At 41.2% G+C, this 22004-nt stretch overlaps 1 protein-coding gene across 1 annotated transcript; it reads left to right on the forward strand.

Moving 5' to 3' along the window:
- The first annotated feature begins 2777 nt into the window (after nt 1-2777).
- On the forward strand, nt 2778-21035 carry LOC121917234 (B- and T-lymphocyte attenuator-like). The gene is made up of 5 exons (XM_042442992.1): nt 2778-2881; nt 13804-14130; nt 16551-16718; nt 17076-17122; nt 19076-21035. Exons 1-5 carry the CDS (start codon nt 2812-2814, stop codon nt 19298-19300), a joined length of 837 nt encoding a protein of 278 aa, XP_042298926.1. The 5' UTR covers nt 2778-2811; the 3' UTR covers nt 19301-21035.
- The last annotated feature ends 969 nt before the right edge of the window (nt 21036-22004 follow it).

Consider the following 22004-nt stretch of genomic DNA (forward strand, 5'->3'; position numbering starts at 1 on the left):
GGCTGCTTCCCACCGCGGTGATCACCGCGATGAGGAGCAGCCCTTGCATCCTTCCCAGCCTGAGAGGAGGCCGAGGCTTCCTCCCAAGCCGAGAAGGAGCAGGAGGACAAGGTTTTAAAATGTAGGACCTTAAAAAAAAGTTCCTACATTTTAAAGCCTTGTCCTACATTTGTCCCGGTTCGGAGCTCCTCAGTTATGGCAACCCTATGTAAGAAGCATTGATGAACATTATCTGTTGTAATTCCTAGTCTTGGTTTCCTTTTCTCGGTTCTCTTTCTGGGAACGAGTGCTTTATGTCTCCTTAGTCCTGTGGAGGGATAGAGGAGAATACATGATTTTCTTTGTTTTAGTACTCTTGATAGTTTCTTCTGTTCTTACTGCTTTTTCTTTTTTCCTTTTTGCTCAGTTCTCATATACTAGCAGAGACTAGTGTGGTGTAGTGGTTTCAGTGTTGGACTCTGATTGTGGAGACCATGGTTCAAATCCCAGCTTGGCCTTGGAAACCCACTAGGTGACCTTGGGCAAGTCACACTCTCTCCGCCTCAAAAGATGGCAGTGACATGCCTCCTATGAACAAACCTTGGCAAAGTCCAACATTCAAACCACTATACCTTGCTACCAACCAAAAACTAAAGCTATGAAAAAAATGTTAGTCTTTAAGATGTCCGAAGATTCTTTGGCTGTTTTATTGCAACAGATTAACATATCTGTGTGTGTATGTGTGTGCACCTTCAAGTCACCTGTCAACCTATGTCGACCTCACAAATTTTACAGAGTATTTATTTATTTAAGGAATTTATATCCTACTTTTCTTTCAAAATGGGATTCTAGGGTTTTTCTTAGGAAAGGAATACTCAGAGGTGGTTTTCCTAGTTCTTTCCTCTGAAATGTAGCTTATACAACCTGGTATTGATTGGTGGTCTCCCATCCTGGCTGATCCTGGTTAACTTCCAAGTGGAATTGATGCCTTGGGGTATTCAGGCCCTTTATTAACACAGCTACCTTTATGGTAATGATACTATAGCTGTAGGGTTGTAAGGATAATGTTATAGCCAACCACCTATAGATGGCATTGTTTTGCAAATAATGCTTCTAAGGAGTTTTACTTTCTTGTGTGCCACATCTATTATGCCCTAGATTCAGTTTCAAAATGCTCTCTAACCCTGAGTTTTAGAAAACACATTTAATCATCTGAAAATACATTTGATAATTTGTTGAGCTTTGCTTATCTTGAGATGATAAAGTATGATTTCCTCAGCTCCATTTTTAGAACAGAGTGAGGCAAGAGCCATGCATGGGCCTCTTAATGCCCTGATCTTACAGACTCTTGTTTTAATTGTTGTTTTGATTGTGTATACATAAATGCTCTTGAGAGGGACATAAATATGGCTGAACTTAGGCTTTCTTGTTTTCTGCTTCTGTACATGGCTTTGCAAAAGAATCAGTGGTTACAGTAGACTCATAGAATGAGCTACAGAGTAAAAGTGCATGGGCTATGATGGCCCCCACCTTTTGTTACTGTGTGTGACCATAGTACACACTCACCCCCTCACCCCTCCTTTCTCTAGAGAGCTCTGAATACAATGCTCTGGCTTTGCTGTGGCCTTGAAGGGAACAGCTAAGTATCTCTTTTCATTCCAGACTCCAAGCAAATGTAGAGCCAATAAGAACATACGTGACCATTGCGTGGACAGTAAATGCAACCAATTATTTGTTGTTTAGACAATAGCCAATTAACTGCCTGTGGTATAATCGTGTGTACTAAATAGCCAATTAAGCTAATGCTATGTAAATAATGAACTGTGTTTTGCTATAAAAACTTTTGGAAATAGCTATTGGGTGCGGCAGCAATTTTATCACCATCTGCTGGTGTGCTGTCGCCTTGGCCAAATAAAGTGTGTATTGCCTATGGACATTTCGGGTTCTCGTGTCGTCACTCAAGGACACTCCTTTCAAATGAACATGTTGGGAATATTTCCCTAACACTCTCATATCCCTGCTATTCATGTCATGCTTAAACACCATTGAAATCAATATGCTGTTTTATACCTTATGTAGATGCAAAAATAAAGATGCACATTTTAAATTAAATTAAATTAAATTAAGCATTTTTTCTATGTAAAATTCTTTCCAAGAAGTATATGTTTCACCTATGTCCCTATGCTTCTTAAACACACACTCTCACAACAGAAGAAACTAAAAATAACCTAAGTAAAAAGGAGTTTGTGTAAAATGTGACTAAATGAAGCTCTAAAATTAATTCTCTTGATCTATTTGCAGTACAGGCTTATTATTCCCATATAAATAATAATAAAACTAAGTTCACTATTAGTAGTGCTATAAAAATCGAAAACATCACAAGAAGATATTGCAAAATAACAAAACTTTCTATCTAAATTTTCAAATTTTATTTTTGAAAAACCATTTATCTCCTTTTATTTTGAGCATTTTTTAAAATTAAATTCAGCAGTTTCTCTTGAGAGATGGAAAAGTACAAAAATGCAAAATAGCACATTACTTCAGTTTGGCTTTTGAAAACAAGAAGCAGAAGACACTTTGCGACACTGCAGGAAGATCTCTGATGAACAAAGCAGATCTGTGGGTGGGACAGAGGGTTTTTTCCTACTCCCTCCCTCATTTCTTGGTACTTGTCTACCCTCTTAAGATGTCTTTTAAAAAGCACACCCTTCTCCTTATGAACCATTGCAAGCTAATTGAGGAAGGTGCTTAAAAGGCAAGAGAAAATCATTCCATACCAATAGTATCTCTTTCATTCCCATGAAGATCATGAAGTGAAGACATCTACAGGCCATGAACACAGGCAGTTTGGCACTGGATTTTTTCTTTTTGATGATGGTGGTGGACAAGCCATGGGTGTATGGTAAGATGCTCTAATTAAAAATAAATCTGTTTATCAGAAAGACAATAAAATGTGCATGAAAGCCTCTTTCTAGATGTTGCATAGTAGACAAGATATGGCTGTAAGACCAAGATATGGCTTCAGCCAAGAAAAAATAGTGAAATATGAGACAGAGCTTAGTTAAAGACATGCGTCAGCCTTGGAGTATGTAGTACTTGGGCTCAATGTTGAAAAAGAAGTCAATAAAGAAAAGACCACTGTGAAGAGATACAGTGCAGTTTCTTCACTGAATAACCACACCAGTCCAGGCTTGGGTTAGGAGTCTCTGGGGGCTTTTGTGTCTGTAGTGCTCCCTGGTTCCAGCTGTTGGCTTTGATATGTTGTTGGTGATGGTGGCAATGATGACTGTTGTTATCCCCTCCTCATCATCAACACCTTTTCTTTATTATGTTTATGAAAATCTCACTTGAAGGCATCTAGTGAGAGTTTAACCTTAAAAGATGGTTTATTTAGAAAAAAAAAAACCAGATAGCTAAAACCCATTCATCATCAAATGTAGGGTCCATGCATGAGACCTCTGGATTAGAATTCATCAGGAAGTACCATAAATCTGGCATTTGAGTTGGGGAGGAGGGTTTCATCCCACCACTGCAGGATAAGGCACACCCCACCCTGCATATCGATGACAAGTTGCCATTGTCAAGAAGTGTGATTTGATTCCTTTAAGCATAAATCAAGACAATGGTTTTCTGCCCTACTGTAGCATTTAATGTAAACAGCAATGATGGTATGGCTGTGTTATCACGAACCACTGTTGTTATGAATTAGCTTAATGCTTATCATAAATATATTTCCTCTTTATGCGGAGGCTCTGTTTTTTGCAATGCATTTCTATTTGACTCCATTATTTACCATTTCCTCTCAATACACATGTAGGCAGGTTTGTTATACACCATGCAGGTTTCCTGAGACAATTTGTATTCAGCATTGTATTGTGATACTCTCAAACGTCCTCTGAACAAATCCTACCAATAAAACCCCAAATCTGCAGGTACAAGGTTTGACTGTAAAATGGTGTCCCTTATATAAAATAGCAAAGTCAAGGTTTGCTTTTGGAGGTTTATATCTTTTTGGAATATTTTCAAGCCGTAGGGTCACCATAAGTCAGAAACAACTTGAAGACATATGGCAATCCTCTCCCAGGTCATAGTGAACGACACAGTGGCCCACTTTAGTTACTGAAATTTAACCTGCAGTTAATTCAATGGATAGTTAGCATCCATAACCTACTGAATGTAAAACAGTAGCCTTGTTATCAGGTCCTAGACAGGGCTGTGAAATTCCAGTACACTGCTCCCTCGGGTTACGAAATTAATTCGTTCCGCGGCCGCTTTCGTAACCCGAAAAGCCTTCGTAAGCCGAATTGCCATAGGCGCTAATGGGGAAAAGCCGCGTTTCGTGCGAAAAAGTGCCGAAAAGCACCAAAAATTTTCTTCGTAACCCGAAAAAACATTCGTAACCCGGAACAATTATTTCCAATGGGATTTTTTCGTATCCCGGAAATTTCGTAACCTGGGTATTTCGTATCCCGAGGTACCACTGTATTCAAAAATCCTTTGGACTAGACCCCATCAGCTGTCTTCAAGCAACCAGGTTTATTATCAAAATATATGGTATAGTAATTCATTTAAATAAACAAGAAAAATTGTTCTAGATTCTACATTTGTCTTGGGCTTCTGACACACTGCTGAATTAATGCAGATTGATACCTCTTTAACTGGCATGGCTCCATCTGGCATTTGTAGTTTCTTGTGGCAACAGAGCTCTCTGACAGATAAGGCTAGATATCTTACAAAGCTACAGATCCACGAATTGCATAGCATTAAGCCATGACAGTTAAAATGATGTAAAACTGCATTAATTCTGCAGTGTACATGCAGCCTGGACCTACAACATCAGAAGACAATTTTTATTAAGAACGACAGAAATAATGGAACCAATAATTGGAAAAAATTGATCTGGGTAATGAAAGTATGAAGTAAAGGTCAACCCTTCTTACCCATTCTATAAGGCAGAGAAAGAGAGAGAAAGGATGGCAGGAAAGACTCTCAGGCCCATGTTAAGCAAGGTGAAGCAAAGGTCACACTTATCCATGTTTAGGGATTTCAGCCCTAACTTGCCAGCTTGGTGTGACAACATCTTGGTTGTTGCTGCTATGTGCCTTCAAATCAGTTCTGATTTATGGCACATTTTAAACAATGTCTTTTATATTTTTAATCTATTTGTTTGGTTATTTTGGCACGGGCAATTCTGAGAACTACCATTTGGGATAATGGGGCTTGCCATCTGTGGATGCTATGGCTTCTTAGAAAGGGAAGAACAGTCAGTCCCACCTCCATTGTGCTTGGGCTCCACTGGCTGGTGAGAGCCCCTCTCTCCTTCCATGTTCCAATTGCCATTGCTGCTGCTTTTTTGAGGAGAACAGCCAGGAACTGCTGAAGTTAACTTCCCAGCCACCATTCCTCTTTCCTTGTGTGTCATCTCTTATTGAGACTGTAAGCCTGAGAGGAGGGAACTCTCAAACTAACTAACTGAAAACCATTATAGGAAACTTTGTGGTTGGATGGAGGTGTATAAATACAACAGCTGGCCAAATAGATTCAGTTTTCTGTGCAAACTTTTGTAAAAAGTCCCAGATTTTTCGTAACATAAGTTTACTCTTTTTTAAAAATTAAAGTTACAATATCACACTAGTGGTATAGTGGTGCATTTTGAAATGCAGGTGCTGATGCACAATAGCCTGCACATCCACACCCTAAAGAAAGTTCCAGTATAGACAATTGGGTTCATAATGAATGACCACCAGTTTTAGTAATTTTTATCTTCACCTTTAACTGTCTTTCATAATGAGTGTTATGAGGCTCATTCAAGGCCAGATCACCTCAAAATGTTTTACATTTCAACAGGCTTAGCTTACAACTGTGTATTGTATCCAAACAACCCCAACCATACACCCAGCTACTGTAAGAACTGCAGCAAAGCTCAGAGGAAACACAGATGTGGGGCAGCTACATCACCATTCCTCCAGATCGAAAATTCCACCAGCTGTGATTCCACTATAACACTTAAGCACTTGTTCTCCAATCTCAGCCACATACATGATTCCACTTCCATTTTCTGTAGCTGCAGCTGCCTTTGGTTAGCAGATGTTGGGGTTTTTTTTGCCAACAACAGCCTCCTCCAGTTCATGTCTCCTACTGACTGCAGTAGGGTATCAGGATATTAGACGGGCCCTAAATGAGCTGCAGTTGCTGGGGCCCACAGCTTTTAAGCCTGGAGTGGGCAACACGTGTGTATTTGTCTCTGTGTGTACCCCTCACACCCCTGATTTGTGCCTCTCTGGGATCCTGATTTCTGAAGAATTTGCAGTGTCCACTGACCCCACTAATACCACTGAAACCATGGTAGCATCCTCCATCACCTGGAACCTGCGAGGGTGTATGATGCAGGTAGATGCTCTCACAATCTCACATAAAAGCTGGCTCCCAATTTTGTTGGGAACTACAGTAACATGTAGGGTCTGTATTCCTGCCACCACCACACACAGACACTGCATTTCCAGGGGTAGCTCTTATTTTAAAAGAAAAGATTCCCCTTAATACCTAAGATTTCTTTCTGGGAGAGAATGGATGTTAGCTTCAGTAGAATACAACTTTCAGCATTGTCATTAAACTGATGCTGCTTAAGGAGAGCTGATTGTTGGCCATTCATATTTCTAACACCAACATTAAGGAGCCTGGTTATGATTAAAACAGTGAAAATGACTAAAGCCAAGCATTTTATGCTCAGTCATATTAACTAAGCGTTAGGACTCTGTAAAGAATTCTTCCCCTCTTCCTATGGCAAGGAGTTCAGAGAAAGCATGGCCTAATCCCCAGTTTTAGTGTGAACTGTCCAAGTGAAGTTCAGCCAGTTTAGCACCAAACCCATCATATACCCCCATCCCTTAAAAAAATTTTTTTTTAAACTCACTTTTTGCTTCAGATCATTCCAGGTGATGTGGCTCCTGCTGTTGTGATGCTGGATGGTTGTTTACAATGTGTCCTGCTGTGCTGCCTGGCATGGCTGCCACTGTGACAAATCACTCGCTCTGACGTCAGAGGATACTGGGTGGCACAGGCGTATTCATGTTCAAACAATCAACCAGCATTGCAACAGAAGGCCCCAGGTAATGGAGGCATGGTGGAGCAGCCCCAGCACCAGAACACATAGCCTAGGACTCTGGGAGACCTGTGTTCAAGTCCCTGCTCATCTATGGAAACCCCCTGTGTTATCTTGTGCAGATCACACTCTCTCAGCCTTAGAGGAAGGCAATGGCAAACCCCTTCTGAACAAATGTGAGAAAATTTCATGATAATTTCACTTTATGATTGTCGTAAGTCAGAAATGATTTGAGGGCACACAACTACAACTACAGCATATTAGTTAGCCATTCCATTCCAGCCAGTTAAACATATCTTGCAGGAAAAACACTCAGGGACAGACACTCCTCAAAGAAGCTTAGACATGGCATCCCTCAAGGCACCATTCTGTCCCCGATGCTATTTAACATATATATGAAGCCACTGGGAGAAATCATCTGTAGACATGGAGTGGGGTGTTATCTGTACACTGATGACACCCAAATATACTTCTCCATGCCTCGGTCAACAGCTTCGATGACAGATGGCATCTCTCGGCATGCGGATTTTAATTTTTTTTTAACTCAACAACTCTACACAAGTGGCATCGGGTTAGAAACAGAAATTGAAACCGAACCTTGCCTTTAAGTATAAGATAGCAGCCAGGACATTCCTATAAAGTTGTATTCCCAGTAGATTGAGCTCGCTTCCACAGACTGGTGAAAAGGCCAAGTCATCAGGGGCCTTAACATTGGTGTTTACCAGAGAATTTTTTGAGGAGGAAGCCCACAGTCCTGTTTCAGGCATTACTAAAGATTTGCAGTATGGATGCCGAGGGATCTGCTGCAGTCACCTGCAACGCTTGTGGGATGTTTGTCTACTTGCCTACAGAAGTGGAGAACTTCACATGCACCAAGTGCAAGTTGGTAGCACTCTTGGAGGAGAAAGAGCAGCAGCTGGAGTCAAGATTAGCTACACTTCAGCATATTAGGGAACAAGAGGATTTTCTGGATACAAACAGGATTAACGATCTTCAATGAGTACCACACAGAGGAAGATGCTAGGGCGGAGAAGGTCACTTCCCATACACAGGAGGCAGACAGCTGGAGGAATGTCACAAAGAGAAGTAAGCCAAGAAGGGATTGTTCTGGGAGCTTGCAGCTAGAGAATCAATTCGAAGCTCTTTCCCTTATCAAGGAGGATGAAGAAGAGCAGAATGGACAGACTTCAGAGACAGAGCAGGGGAGCCTGAGAGTCCCACCCGAGGGAACAGTTGCTGCTAAGCCTCGGAGGAGGCGTGTGGTCGTAGTGGGGAACTCCTTGCTGAGGGGTACAGAAGCAGTGATTTGTAGTGATGTAACAAGATGTCTTGAGAGGTGTGTTGTCTCCCCGGGGCAAAGATCCGTGATGTGACAGAGAGGCTGACAAGACTGGTCAAGCCTACTGACCAATACCCCTTCCTTTTGGTCCACTTGGGAACCAATGATACTGCAAGACACAGCCTTCAGAACATCAAAAGGGATTACAAGGCGCTTGGTAGGAAGCTGAAAGGAATGGATGCACAAGTTGTCATCTCGTCTCTTCTGCCAGTTGAATGGCACGGTCCTGGAAGGGAGAGGAAAATAGCGGATGTGAACAACTGGCTTCACAGATGGTGCCGCCGAGAACGATTTGGATTCTTCGATCATGGGCTGCTGTTCCATGAGGAGGGACTTCTTGCAACGGATGGGTTGCATCTCACGCTAGTTGGAAGAAATGTTTTTGCCAACAGTCTCAAGAACTTGATCAGGAGGGCTTTAAACTGAGTTCCGAGGGGAAGAGAGACAATATTAAGGAAGGCGAAAATAGTCAAACTGACATAGAGGAAACAAGAAAAAAAAGTGCAAGGACCTAACAGTGGGAGGCAAAAAACCTTGCACAGGCAGCAAATAAAAGGGAACCATGGTCTGCAATGTCTCTACACTAATGCACAGAGCATGGGAAATAAGCAAGATGAACTTGAACTCCTAGTACAACAAAGCAAATATGATATAATAGGCATCACCGAAACCTGGTGGGATGAGTCTCATAATTGGAAATAGAGGGGTATAATGTCTTTAAGAGAAATAGGCCAAACAGGAAAGGAGGAGGAATAGCACTATATGTCAGAGATATTTACACCAATGAAGAGATCCAGGACATCAATCATGGAAGCCAGGTGGAGAGCATCTGGATAAAAATTAAAGGGGAGGGAAACAACAAGGATGTTATGGTGGGAGTCTATTACAAACCTCCAAGTCAGATTGAGGAATTGGATGATGCCTTTCTAGAACAGATGACCACACATTCAGAAAGGAGAGATGTAGTAGTGATGGGTGACTTCAACTATCCTGATATTTGCTGGAAGTCAAACTCAGCAAAATCCTCAAGGTCTAGCAAATTCCTCACTTTCCTGGAAGACAATTGTCCAAAAGGTGGAAGAGTCAACAAGGGGATCAGCTATTTTAGATCTGCTCCTAACCAACAAGGATGACTTGATTAATGGGGTGCAAGTGGTGGGATCATTAGGTGGAAGTGACCATGTTCTCCTGGAGTATGTAATACAGTGGAAAGGAGAAGCCAGGCATAGTCAGACACGCATCCTAGACTTTAGGAGAGCGGATTTCAGTAAACTTAGAGAAGTATTGAGGGCGATCCCATGGTCAGAAATACTAAAAGATTAAGGAGTTCAGGATGGATGGGACTTTCTCAAAAGGGAGATACTGAAGGAACAATTTAAAACAGTTCCAGTAAGAAAGAAAAATGGGAGGTGTCTCAAGAAACCAGGATGGATGACTAAGGAACTTTCAACCGAGCTAAGTTTGAAACAGAATATGTATAAGAAATGGAAAAAGGGGGAAATCATGAAAAAGGAATTCAAAGAAATAGCAGGCATGTGCAGGGGTAAAGTCAGAAAAGCTAAAGCGCAGAATGAACTCAGGCTTGCTAGAGAGGTTAAGAACAACAAAAAGGGCTTTTTTGGATATGTTCGCAGCAAAAGTAAGAAGAAGGAAATGGTAGGGCCACTGCATCGAGAAGATGGCAAAATGTTAACAGAAGACAGAGAAAAGGCAGAATTACTCAATGCCTTATTTGTCTCAGTCTTCTCAGAAAAGGAAAAGGGTGCTCAACCTGAGGCTAAAGGAGCAGAGGACAGAATAGGGGAATTTCAGCACAGAATAAGTAAAGAGATAGTAGAGGAATACCTTGTTAATCTAAATGAATTTAAGTCTCCAGTTCCAGATGAACTCCATCCAAGAGTAATAAAAGAACTGGCAAATGTAATATCGGAGCCATTGGCAATAATCTTTGAAAACTCCTGGAAAACAGGAGAGATCCCAGCAGACTGGAGGAGGGCAAACGTTGTCCCCATCTTCAAAAAGGGAAAAAAAGAGGAATCCACAATTATCGTCCAGTTAGTCTGACATCAATACCAGGAAAGATTCTAGAGCAGATAATGTCTGTGAACATCTAGATGGCAATTCCATAATCACAAAAAGTCAACATGGGTTTCAGAGAAACAAGTCATGCCAGACAAATCTAATCTCTTTCTTTGATAAAATTACCAGCTTGGTAGATGAAGGGAATGCTGTGGATATAGTATATCTTGATTTCAGTAAGGCCTTTGACAAGGTTTCCCATGACATTCTTGCAAACAAGCTTGTAAAATGTGGACTAGACAAGGTAGCTGTTACATGGATTTATAACTGGTTGACCGGCCAAACCCAAAGGGTACTCAACAATGGCTCCTTTTCATCCTTGAGAAAAGTGACCAGTGGGGTCCCATAGGGCTCTGTCCTGGGCCCAGTGCTGTTCAACATCTTTATCAATGACCTGGATGACAGAATTGGGAGCACACTTATCAAATTTGCAGATGGCACCAAATTAGGAGGAATAGCTAATACCCCAGAGGACAGGATCAAAATTCAAAATGACCTGAATAGACTAGAAAGCTGGGCCAAAGCTAACAAAATGAAATTCAACACAGAGAAATGTAAGGTATTGCACTTAGGGCGGAAAAATAAAATGCACAAATATAGGATTGGGGAGACCTGGCTGAATGAAACTACATGTGTAAGGGATCTAGGAGTCCAAGTAGACCACAAGTTGAACATGAGTGAACAGTGTGATGCGGCAGCTAAAAAGGCCAATGCAATTTTAGACTGCATCAATAAAAGTATAGTGTCTAGATCAAGAGAAGTAATAGTGCCACTATATTCTGCTTTGGTCAGGCCCCACCTGGAATATTGTGTCCAGTTCTGGGTGCCACAATTCAAAAAGGACATTGAGAAACTGGAGCGTGTCCAAAGGAGGGCAACTAAAATGGTGAAGGGTCTGGAAACCATGTCCTATGAGGAAGGACTTAGGGAGCTGGGGATGTTTAGCCTGGAGAAAAGAAGGTTAAGAGGTGATATGATAGCCCTGTTTAAATATTTGAAGGGATGTCATGTTGAGGAGGGAGCAAGCTTATTTTCTGCTGCTCCAGAGAACAGAACCCGGAACAATGGATGCAGGCTACAGGAAAAGAGATTCCACCTCAACATTAGGAGGAACTTCCTGACAGTAAGGGCTGTTCGACAGTGGAATGCACTCCCTCCGAGGGTGATAGAGTCTCCTTCCTTGGAGGTCTTTAAACAGAGGCTGGATAGCCATCTGTCAGGGATGCTTTGATTTGGATTTCCCGCATGGCAGGGGGTTGGACTGGATGGCCCTGGTGGTCTCTTCCAACTCTACAATTCTATGATTCTCTTCTCAATCAGTGTCTTGAAGCAGTAATGGTCTGGGTGAGGGAAAACAAGCTCAAGTTAAATCCAGACAAAACGGAGGTACTTGCAGTAGGGGCCCCCAAACCAGGTATTGGGTTGCAACCTCCAGTCCTAAATGAGGTCACGCTCTCCTCAAAGGACTGTGTTCGTAGTCTGGGGGTGCTCTTAGATCCCTCGCTTCACATGACAAGCCCAGGAGCTGATACGCCAGCTGTGCCCATTCCTAGAAGTAAGGGACCTAGAAACTGGAGTACATGCATTGGTAACTTCAAGAAAGCACTAAAGACAGATCTCTTCCAGCAGGCTTATCCATTTGATCCACCATAACTGAACCTGGGTAACACCCTATCTTCCATTAATCATATACAGTCGGCCCTTCTTATACACGGATTTTTTATACACGGATTTAAGCATACACGGATTGAAAATGTTCCAAAAAAGTATAAATTTACCTTGATTTTCCACTTTTTATAAGGGACACCATTTTGCTATGTCATATGTAATGGGACTTGAGCATACACGGATTTTGTTATACACGGGGGATCTTGGAACCGAACTCCAGCGTATAACAAGGGTCCACTGTATAGGTATGGATTTGTATGTATTTATTGCATTTGCTTTGTCAATTAATTGATGTAATTTTGGATAAGTTTGTGCTTGCTGTAATGGTGATTTTATCTGATGTACTCCCGCCTCGATCCATGGGGAGAGGCGAGAAATATAAATAAAGATGTTATTATTATTATTAACTTCACGACTAGATTTCTGTAATGCACTCTACATGGGGCTACCCTTGTGCCTAGTCCAGAAACTCCAATTACAGTAGTACAAAACATGGCAGGCAAGTTAGTTACCGGAAATTCTAGGAGTGACCGGATAACACCTATCCTAAAGTCATTCCACTGGCTGCCTATTAGTTTCCAGGCACAGTACAAGGTGTTGGTTATTACCTTTAAAGCCCTACATGGCTTGGATCCAACCTATTTAAGAGATTGTATACTTCGATACAATCCATCCCGCACACTCCAGTCCTCTGGGAGGAATTTATTGCAGTCTTTAAAGACCAGATTAACTGCAGCCCCCCAGAGGACCTTTTCTGCAAATGTTCCCAGGCTATGGAACAACCTGCCAGACGAGATCCATCAAATTGCCAACTTAGACAGCTTCAAAAAAGCTGTCAAAATGGATCTCTTCTGGCAGGCCTTTCCCGAATAAATTCCCCAGCCACAGATTGATTACCCCCTCACACCATGTATTTACTACCACCCTGCCTATTTTTATTATAAATTGATTTTAAAAACTTTTAATTGTAATATATTTAATTCTTTTTTAAGGTGGGATATTATAATTTTATGTACCGTATATACTCGACTATAAGTCGAGCTCATGTATAAGTCGCAGGCAAGTTTGGGGGCAAAAATTGTGGATTTTGATATGGCCCGTGGATAAGTCGAGGGCAAAATTTAGGGGCATATAGCAAAGGATCAAAAGGATGAAGCAAACCAAAACAATGTCAAAGAACCTACAAAATTCCAGCTATGATTTTTGTGCATATTCTTATCACTGGATGGATAAGAGACTAGAGAGAATTGGTGCTTCCAGAACAGATTACACTCTTATCTTTCACCGGGGGATGATTCCTCCTTTTAAATAAGAGTTTTGATACAATACTTACATTGACCCATGGATAAGTCGATTCAGGTTTTTGGGGTCATTTTTTAAATCTAAATTTCTAGACTTATACATGGGTATATACAGTATTATATTGTATGTGGATGTTTTAGTGTGAGCTACTCTGATTGTCTTGCTACAGAAGAGCGGGATATAAATAAAAGTTTTATTATTATTTGTTATTTATATGGATTCATGAATAAAAAAACATTGAGTAGAGCTATGAATGATATTGCATAGTCACTGCATACAGTATTGAAATATATGAGGTATGCAAAACATAAGTTTTGTCCATCTTCTCTTTCAGCGGTTCAGGCTGATAACTGCACTATTGCTGTTACTGTCCAGAGGAATACCAAGTACTACAGCAAATCCGGTGATTCAACTTCTATAGAGTGCCCTGTGATGTACTGTCAAAAGAAGCCCAATGTGCATTGGCATATGTACAATACAATGCTCAAGAAATTCTTCTCTTTAAGTCTTGGACCAAATCACACAACTTCATGGAGAACTGGAAACATTTTTGTTTTGACTTTTCAACCTATTAATAAAAATGATAGCGGAACGTATCGTTGTGAAGCAAATGTGGCTAACAGCACCATTGCAGGCCATGCAATAGAGGTTATTGTTCAAGGTAGGCATCATAAGTGATCTATCCTTTCTTTCTGTCCCACCCCCATCAGATATGTGTTTGATGAAGATGAGGGAGAGGGTCTTCTCTGGCTGCTCCCAATTTGTGGAATTACCTCCCACAGGAACCTTAGTTGGCCCCATGCCTTCTCTCTTTCCACCAGTAGGAAATCACTTTTTATTTAGGCAGGCTTTTGTCTTTTAGGTAACAGTGGCAAAAGGATTTTTCAGTGGGGTATATTATGTTTTTATTTTCTTACAATGCTTTAATGTGTTTTCAATATTTTTAATTTAGTGTTTTAAGAAAACTGTTTAATGTTTATTTAACTTTTGAATCTATCTATCTATCTATCTATCTATCCATCCATCCATCCATCCATCCATCCATCCATCCATCCATTGTACTGAGTACTTGATGTGAGCTGCCTTCAGTCCCATGGGGTATCAAAGAAACAAAAAAATGATGCCTTTTATGCTATCACTGTTTGCAACATATTTAAGGAAGCTGGTTGAGGGGAAATGGGGCCTATGGTTAGAAAACTGGGTAAAAATAACGTAAAAGGAACAGAGATTGGCAATTCAAGCTGCATCTACAGTCCAGAATTAATGCAGTTTGACACCGCTTCAACTGCCATGGCTCCATGCTATGGAATTCTGTGATTTGTACTTTTATGAGAAATGAGAGCTCTGGTACCACAACAGGCTATAAATCCCAGGATTCCATAGGATGAAACCATGCCAGTTTAAGTGCTCTCAAACTGCACTAAATGCCATACTCTGAAGCAGGGGTAGGCAACCTGCGGCCCGCGGGCCGGATGCGGCCCGGCAAGGCCTTGGGACCGGCCCCAGCCCAGTCCTGCCGCCGATTGCCGCCAGGGCCTTTGGGGGGCAATTGTCTATAGAAGCCTCAGAAACATGCATTTATATTAACATTTTTTAAAAAATCAGCAAATTTTTTCGCGTGTCCTTCATTTTTTTTTAAAAAAGTGTCTTCCATTTGAAAATTTTGTCCTACATTTGTCCTGGTTTATTTATATATCTAATTTTTTTTAAAAAATTTAATTTTTAATTTTTTGGCTTCGGCCCCCCAGTTGTCTGAGGGACAGCAACCCGGCCCCCGGCTCAAAAAGATTGCCTACCCCTGCTCTGAAGCCTCCGGGAAGGTGACATAAAATAGCCATCTGTTCAGCCCCTGAACGTACTTTGACTAAGAGTCATGTTGATCAGAATTTAGAACTGAGATTAGCCTCACTCTCTTTTCGCTCTTTTTGTGTGAGCAGACATATTCTGAGGAAGACATTATCCTCTAAAGCAACATGGGTTATACAGTAAGTGAAATAAAACATGTATGTGAGAGTCAGGGTGACTCAGCAGAAGCCAATTGAGAACCACACAGGTGTAAATGGTAATACAATTAACAAGTCCTGAATGCCAAGGACAAGAAATGTAAAGTGGATAATTGGACACACCTGACAATTGTTAAGTGGTCAAGGCTGAGATGATGAAATCATTAATTATAGGATGAACCAAGAGAACCAATGAGAATGATGTAAACGCCTCCTGGGTGGAAACAGACAACAGTGGGTGGTACCATGCATTGACTATAATAATGACTATGCATCCCAATGTATTTTGTGGGTTGTAGAGTGGGTAGTAGTAGTGGATAGTGAGGAGTTGAGTATTGTTGTATTGGAGTTGTGTTGGATAGTTTTGGAGCTGTATATAGTAGAATAAAGTAGATCTTTTATTTAAGACTACTGAGTTGTCTGGTGTCTTGGGTGAAGCTACAAGAGCCAGCTGGATCCTGAAGAAGGGTGTGAAGACTTCTGTGGAAGCAAGAGTGAGAAGGCTTGGAGAGTTTGTCGGGGTCTTCAGCCTGTTCTCTGTAACTCTGCTAAGCTATAACCACTGGCCAAAACTGGTCAGCGCGGTGCACAACCAGGTGGTGAGTTCAAGCCAGAGGTGAAGAGCTACAACTCCCATCATCCCTGACAGTAAAGAGTTCCCTCTGTAGTAAAATGTCTTCTTTTCAGACAATCAGGGGAGCGGCAATGGAAGGGGTTTCTTTCCTCAAAAATTCAGACTGAACCTGTCCTGAACACCTGAATAGGGCTTATGTTTCAGTTCTGTTTTCTGCAAAACTGTATGGATTCAATCAAGGAACATCTTGACTCACCTTCTCAGGTCAAAGTTTCATGATGTCTGAGGGCTTTCTTTATTTTGCAAAGAAATGAAAGTAGTTGTAGGGACTAATTGGTGCATGTCACTGGGATCTAAAAGCAGCTTGGGAAGAACCCTCTGAGGTTCTTTTCACTCTTAACAAACAAACAAAAAAAAACAGAACAAAAACTAGAGTGTATTTAAGGTCAACAATATCACTATTCCATGGAATTTCAATAGTCATTTGATTCACTGTCTGTGTAGATTACAGCAACATCACTGTATTTGATGACGCTAGAAATACTACAGAAGATCGTGAAGCATCTGAAAAGAACAAGATGTTGATTATTTATATCCTGTCATCCCTGGGAGCACTGGGCCTCTTCATTTTCTGCTGCTTTGGCGTGCTGCAATCTAAACGGAGGCTTCAAGGTGAACTTTTTGGTCTTCAGTCTTCCATTTTCTACTCTCTTCCCTGGGATGAGAAATTCATTTATCTGACCCCTGTCTTTCAGATTATTTTAGACAACGTACATAACTATGTTCTCATAACTCTCCAGAGGTTTATTTATTTAGTATTTATGAAACTCATAGTCTTGGAGAAATCCAATTTATTTCTAATATGCATTGCCTGCCTCTTATATAATCTTGATAATTCAGCCTACCAACAAAATTTAGCCTGATCCCAGTTTTATGAGTCAAAAGATTCCCAGAGCCTGGTTCATTCTTTTACAGCTAATGTGGAAAAGCTGTTCCAACAGTATAATGTGTTTTTCTTTTTGTTTTTAGGGGGAAACAAGACAGTTTCATCAACCTTAGAGGAAGAAACAAAAGAGGTAGGTTTGTTTATTGAAACATCTATTTATTTTTGGCTATGATTATTCTCAATTCCCAGTGCTTAGGCATGAATATAGCTGTTTATTCCTTTTGAGTGACACCAATGACTGTTTAACACATAGAGTGGCTCTTTTCGCCATTGCTGCAAAAAAAGATTAGAAAGAGAGAGTTAAATAAAATTGCCATACATTTCCCTGAAGACACAAAGTATTAATTAGATTTTATGATGATATTGTATAAGTTTACTAACATCCAGGAAAGATGTCCTTTTTTCCCTTTTGTCCTTTATATCAGTTAACTATTTTAACTCCTTTTTGTCCTTTGTATTGTGTGCATTTTGTTTTAAATGTTTTACACTTTTTGATAAGCTCATTTTGTCAGGGCCTTTGGCTAGTACAGTAAACATTAACTTGACTTGACTACCATATTTTCCAGTGTATAAGGCAACTGGGCGTATAAGATGACCCCCAAGCCGCATGCAGGCAGTGTCCCTGGCCTCCTATAGGCCGAATTAAGGGGGTCTGGCGCCCACATGCGCCAGTTTGAGAGGGCCTCTGTGGAGGCCTGGAAGGCGGGTGTCAGAAGTTGCAATAGGGCCTCTCGCAGTCCGGCATGCCACGGAAGGAGCGGAGTATCCCAGGCGGCAGCGGAGGCAGCGAGGCATAAGGGGCTTGCTCTTTCTCTCAGCCCGACCATCCCTCTTCCTCTGGACTGGCTCTGGAGCCGCTTCTCTGCCATCTTTTCCAGCAATGGCAGTGAGAGAGAGCCCAGCCGTGGTGCCTGCCAGGATAGGAACCCGCAAGGACCCCGGAGACAGAGAGGTGGTTACACCATTCACCTGTCTCTATTCACCATTCACCATTCACCTGTCTCTATGGAGGCTGCCAAACACAACCCGGCATATAAGACGGGGGTAAAAAGGGAGAGAGAGGCAGGATAGCTCCAACAGACCTGCCTGGAAGAAGAAGAGCCCTCCCTCCGGTCCATCTGCCTTGGTCCAGGCCTCAGAGGGAGAGAAGAACTGCTGGACCTGATCCCCCCCCCCCCCCCCCCCCCTCACCATTCCCTTCTCCTTTTGTGTTGTGTCTTTTAGATTGTAAGCCTGAGGGCAGGGAACCATCTATTATCCCCTCTGTTGTAAACCGCTCGGATTCCCAGTGATTGGGCGGTATATAAATAAATCCTATTATTGCTATCTTATACGCTGGAAAATACGGTAGTTGTTTATAGAGCCAGCAACCACACAGAAGCAAGTACAGTATGTGAAAATCTCTCAATCTCAATTTCACTGAATTTCTCTGAATCCCATCTGCATTGTCTTCCCATCCTGGTTCCATCCTGGATTGTGAAACTTGGTAGTTTGTTCTTCACATCAAAATCTATGCTATCTTTGTACAAAATTTTCCTAATATGTGCATTTATTTCTGCAGTTTCCCTGATTTCTGTAACTAAATCATATTTGTGTGTGTTTTTCACTTATGTATATTTTAACCATTCACGTTTTTATGTATGTGCATTGTTTTATATGAATTTATTTTTTTTCCCTCTGAAATCTCACAAATGTACAGATGCTAGAGGCAAGTTACACATTGTCTTGTAACAAGACTCTGGAGAAGTGAGAAGGGCACTTTAGTCAAAACAGAGTATCTACACTGTACATTTATAGCACTATAATACAATTTCATCTGCCATCGCTCCATCCTGGGATTTGTAGTTTGGAAAGGTACTTTGAATTCTCTAGTGCACTCCTCCTAAACTACATCATTAGAGCCATAGGTTGGGAACCACTGCTCCAGAGGGCCACGTGACTCACATTCCTGCATTGCATCTTACTGGTAGGAGTAGACACATTCCTCTCTCTCTGTCTGATCAATAGCTATAAGAATGTCAAATGCTGCAATGATACTAGCAGCCATGTGTCAAATGATGAATTTGTTTCTCCCTTGCAACAGCTTCCCAGTGGCAGTGCTGTTGACAGCAGACAAATCAACTGCAAGAAGCCCAACATGGTAACATCAAAACCTGCACATGACAAATCTGTCACCAACCAGCTCTTATCTGCAAACCAGGATACCCTTGTTTATGCAACACTGAACCATAGAGAACATTTTGAGAAAAGTGAGCCCTTTGTGGAAACTGAGTTTACTGAATATGCTGCAATTGTGTTGAAGAACTAAATGTAGATGTCTCCTTATTGGTTCCCATAATATTATGTCTTCTGTTGTGACTCAACCAGGTTTCTCAAAAGCACCAATCTGTTTCGTATATGCTTTTATGCTTATCAGACAATATGTTTCCACTAGTATTCATTTTTCTGGTATCATCATTGATCATTTAAATTAGTCTCATTCTGGTTGACAAGACTGCATCTATTCTAATTTCATAAACTTCCATTCAGGCTCTTGTTAGCACGAACTTTGATCTAATCAAAACATAATAGTGTTGGACAACATAGATAGTCCAGTATTTTTTTTACCCAATTTTTTTACCCAAATGAATATCACAAATGTATCTAATAAGGTTTAGCATATGTCACAATGGACTGATAAACTATCATTCTGAGAAACAGCAACTTCTGTCATTTTTGTTGGCAGTTCCAGTTCACTACGAGGTAATGAGAGACTCTCAGTGTACAGAATGATTGCATATATTTCCTATTTGCTGGAAATAAACAAATCTTTATTCATTGTTTTCAGCCTGAATAAATTGCATTGCTTACTGGTGTTATTCCTAGGAAATCAAAATAGTGATGACAAAAATTGTAAATTAATGGACAAAAGAACTATAGTCCCATAGAAACAAGGAATACATATGAGAATACAGACATGGTTGGAGAATACATGGGGCCTATACTACTCGTTGTAATTACAGTTGTTAAATTAGCTTTCAGCATGGTTTATATGTATATTTTTACACTGAGATGTCAAGACTGACCTAAATTTCCCATAACTATCTTCTACCAACTGAAACTTTCCAGGTTATTGATAGGAGTGCAGTAGGATGCCAAGGGCTAACTCCCTTCTACTGTTACTATGTGTTAAATTTAGGAAAGAACGTATACACTCAGTTGGGCCCCTTTACAAGCCAGACCCTTCTACTCTAAATTATGGAAATAATATTCAAAAATATTCCAAACAAATTCAATAAAATATAATTACAATATAAATGTTTTAAAAATCATTGAAATATATGCTTTAGAGCCGTGATGGCAAACCTATGGCACATGTGCCAGAGATGGCACACAACACCATTTCCCCCAGCACATGGCAGGGGAAGAGGAGGAAGAGTCGTGCACCTGTTATTCCTTCTTTCTGACCCTTCCCAGCCCCCAGCTGCCTCTTTGGAAGCAGCTGAAGGCTGGGAACAGCACTGAGAGATGAGGAAGAAGAGGCACATACCTGTTCCTCCTCCTTTCCGACCCTTCCTGGCCTCCAGTTGGTTCTTTGGAGGCAGCTGAAGACCGAGAACGGTGAAGGGAGAGGAGGAGGAAGAGGTGCATGCCTGTTCCTCTTTTTCCTCCCATGCTGCTAGGCCTTCTGCTATCTCTGGAGAGGCAGCTGAAGGTCCGGGAGGGCAGGGGAAGAGGTCTTGACCCAGAAGCCCCATCCCCAGGGAGCAGAAGTCCCACCCCCAGAGGGTGGGAGTCCCACCCTTGGCACCAGGTAACATCTGGTGTTGGAAAACCTTTTAGTTTGGGCACTCGGCCTCTAAAAGTTTCTCCATCAGTGCTTTAGAGTGACAAGAAACTCTGATGCAAAGAATCTTGAATTGCTGAGTTGCTATTTTGTTCTTCCATCATATTTTGATGAAAAATTTGCCTTGCTATGTTGATTCCAGTGTCTACATTTGCTGTATTTATTGTTCTGTCTAACCTAAAAGCTGTTGTTATACCCTCAAACAAATTCAGTGAATCATTGAGACCTCCCCATCTGTGGGATCACTATTCAACAAATGATTCAGTGAGTGTACTCTATTGGGACTAAGCATTCTGTGTCACTAATCTGGAAAAGTAAGCTCACCTACCTTTATTTCATCAACAGGATTATAGTTTCTTCTGAAGTCAGATTGAATGTGTGGGTGGCAACATATATAATTTCAAATGGCTATGAAATAATCCCACAAACCATCTCTGCAAGGCCACAAAACTGTCCTACAAATTTCCCAGTGCTACCAATCACACACTTACACAAATGTTATATCTATACATGACTGTTTAGTATGCCTCTCTCCACGTGGCATGAAAGGGGAACTCTATCCTTCCCACTGTCATGTGTTATGTTGCCAGATCCCTTTGAAATAGCTTTTAAAAGTATCATTATTGGCATAATTAAACCCATTCTGTTTATTATAAATATATGCAGGAGGACATCTATGAAAAATTGTGGAGCTGCATAATCTGGGTTTCAGAATGGATGATGGTATAATATGATGATCTGTGAATCATGCCACCATGACTCTCAGCATATGCCATTAGTACATGCTGCTGGGAGGTATAACAGAATACATATTGAGGTATTAGAAAAGAGCTGGACTACTATGCTCCAAATGGTATTAGCAATTCCCAATGGCCCCAGGAAACACAGACAATGGTGATGAATTGGTCTGGCAAAATCTGGTGGGTCACATTGGTCCACCCTTGCTTTAGAATCTAATTCCTTGTCCCCATATGGCTATAAAGGGCTAGTTAGTTGACATATCTGCTGCTTTGGTTTCTTACCATTCCTCATTTTTTTTCTCGTCTTAAATCTAACCTTAAATCTGATTTGCTCTTGTGACACCAGGTTTGCCCTTCAGTTGAACCATTGGACTTCCATCACTCACTTTGCTTTTTTACCCTTAAAATCCCTTCCAGGATCTCATTCTTGGTCCCAAGATGGTACT

The sequence above is a fragment of the Sceloporus undulatus genome, unplaced genomic scaffold, assembly GCF_019175285.1.
Source record: "Sceloporus undulatus isolate JIND9_A2432 ecotype Alabama unplaced genomic scaffold, SceUnd_v1.1 scaffold_13, whole genome shotgun sequence".
Classification (NCBI taxonomy): Eukaryota; Metazoa; Chordata; class Lepidosauria; order Squamata; family Phrynosomatidae; genus Sceloporus; species Sceloporus undulatus.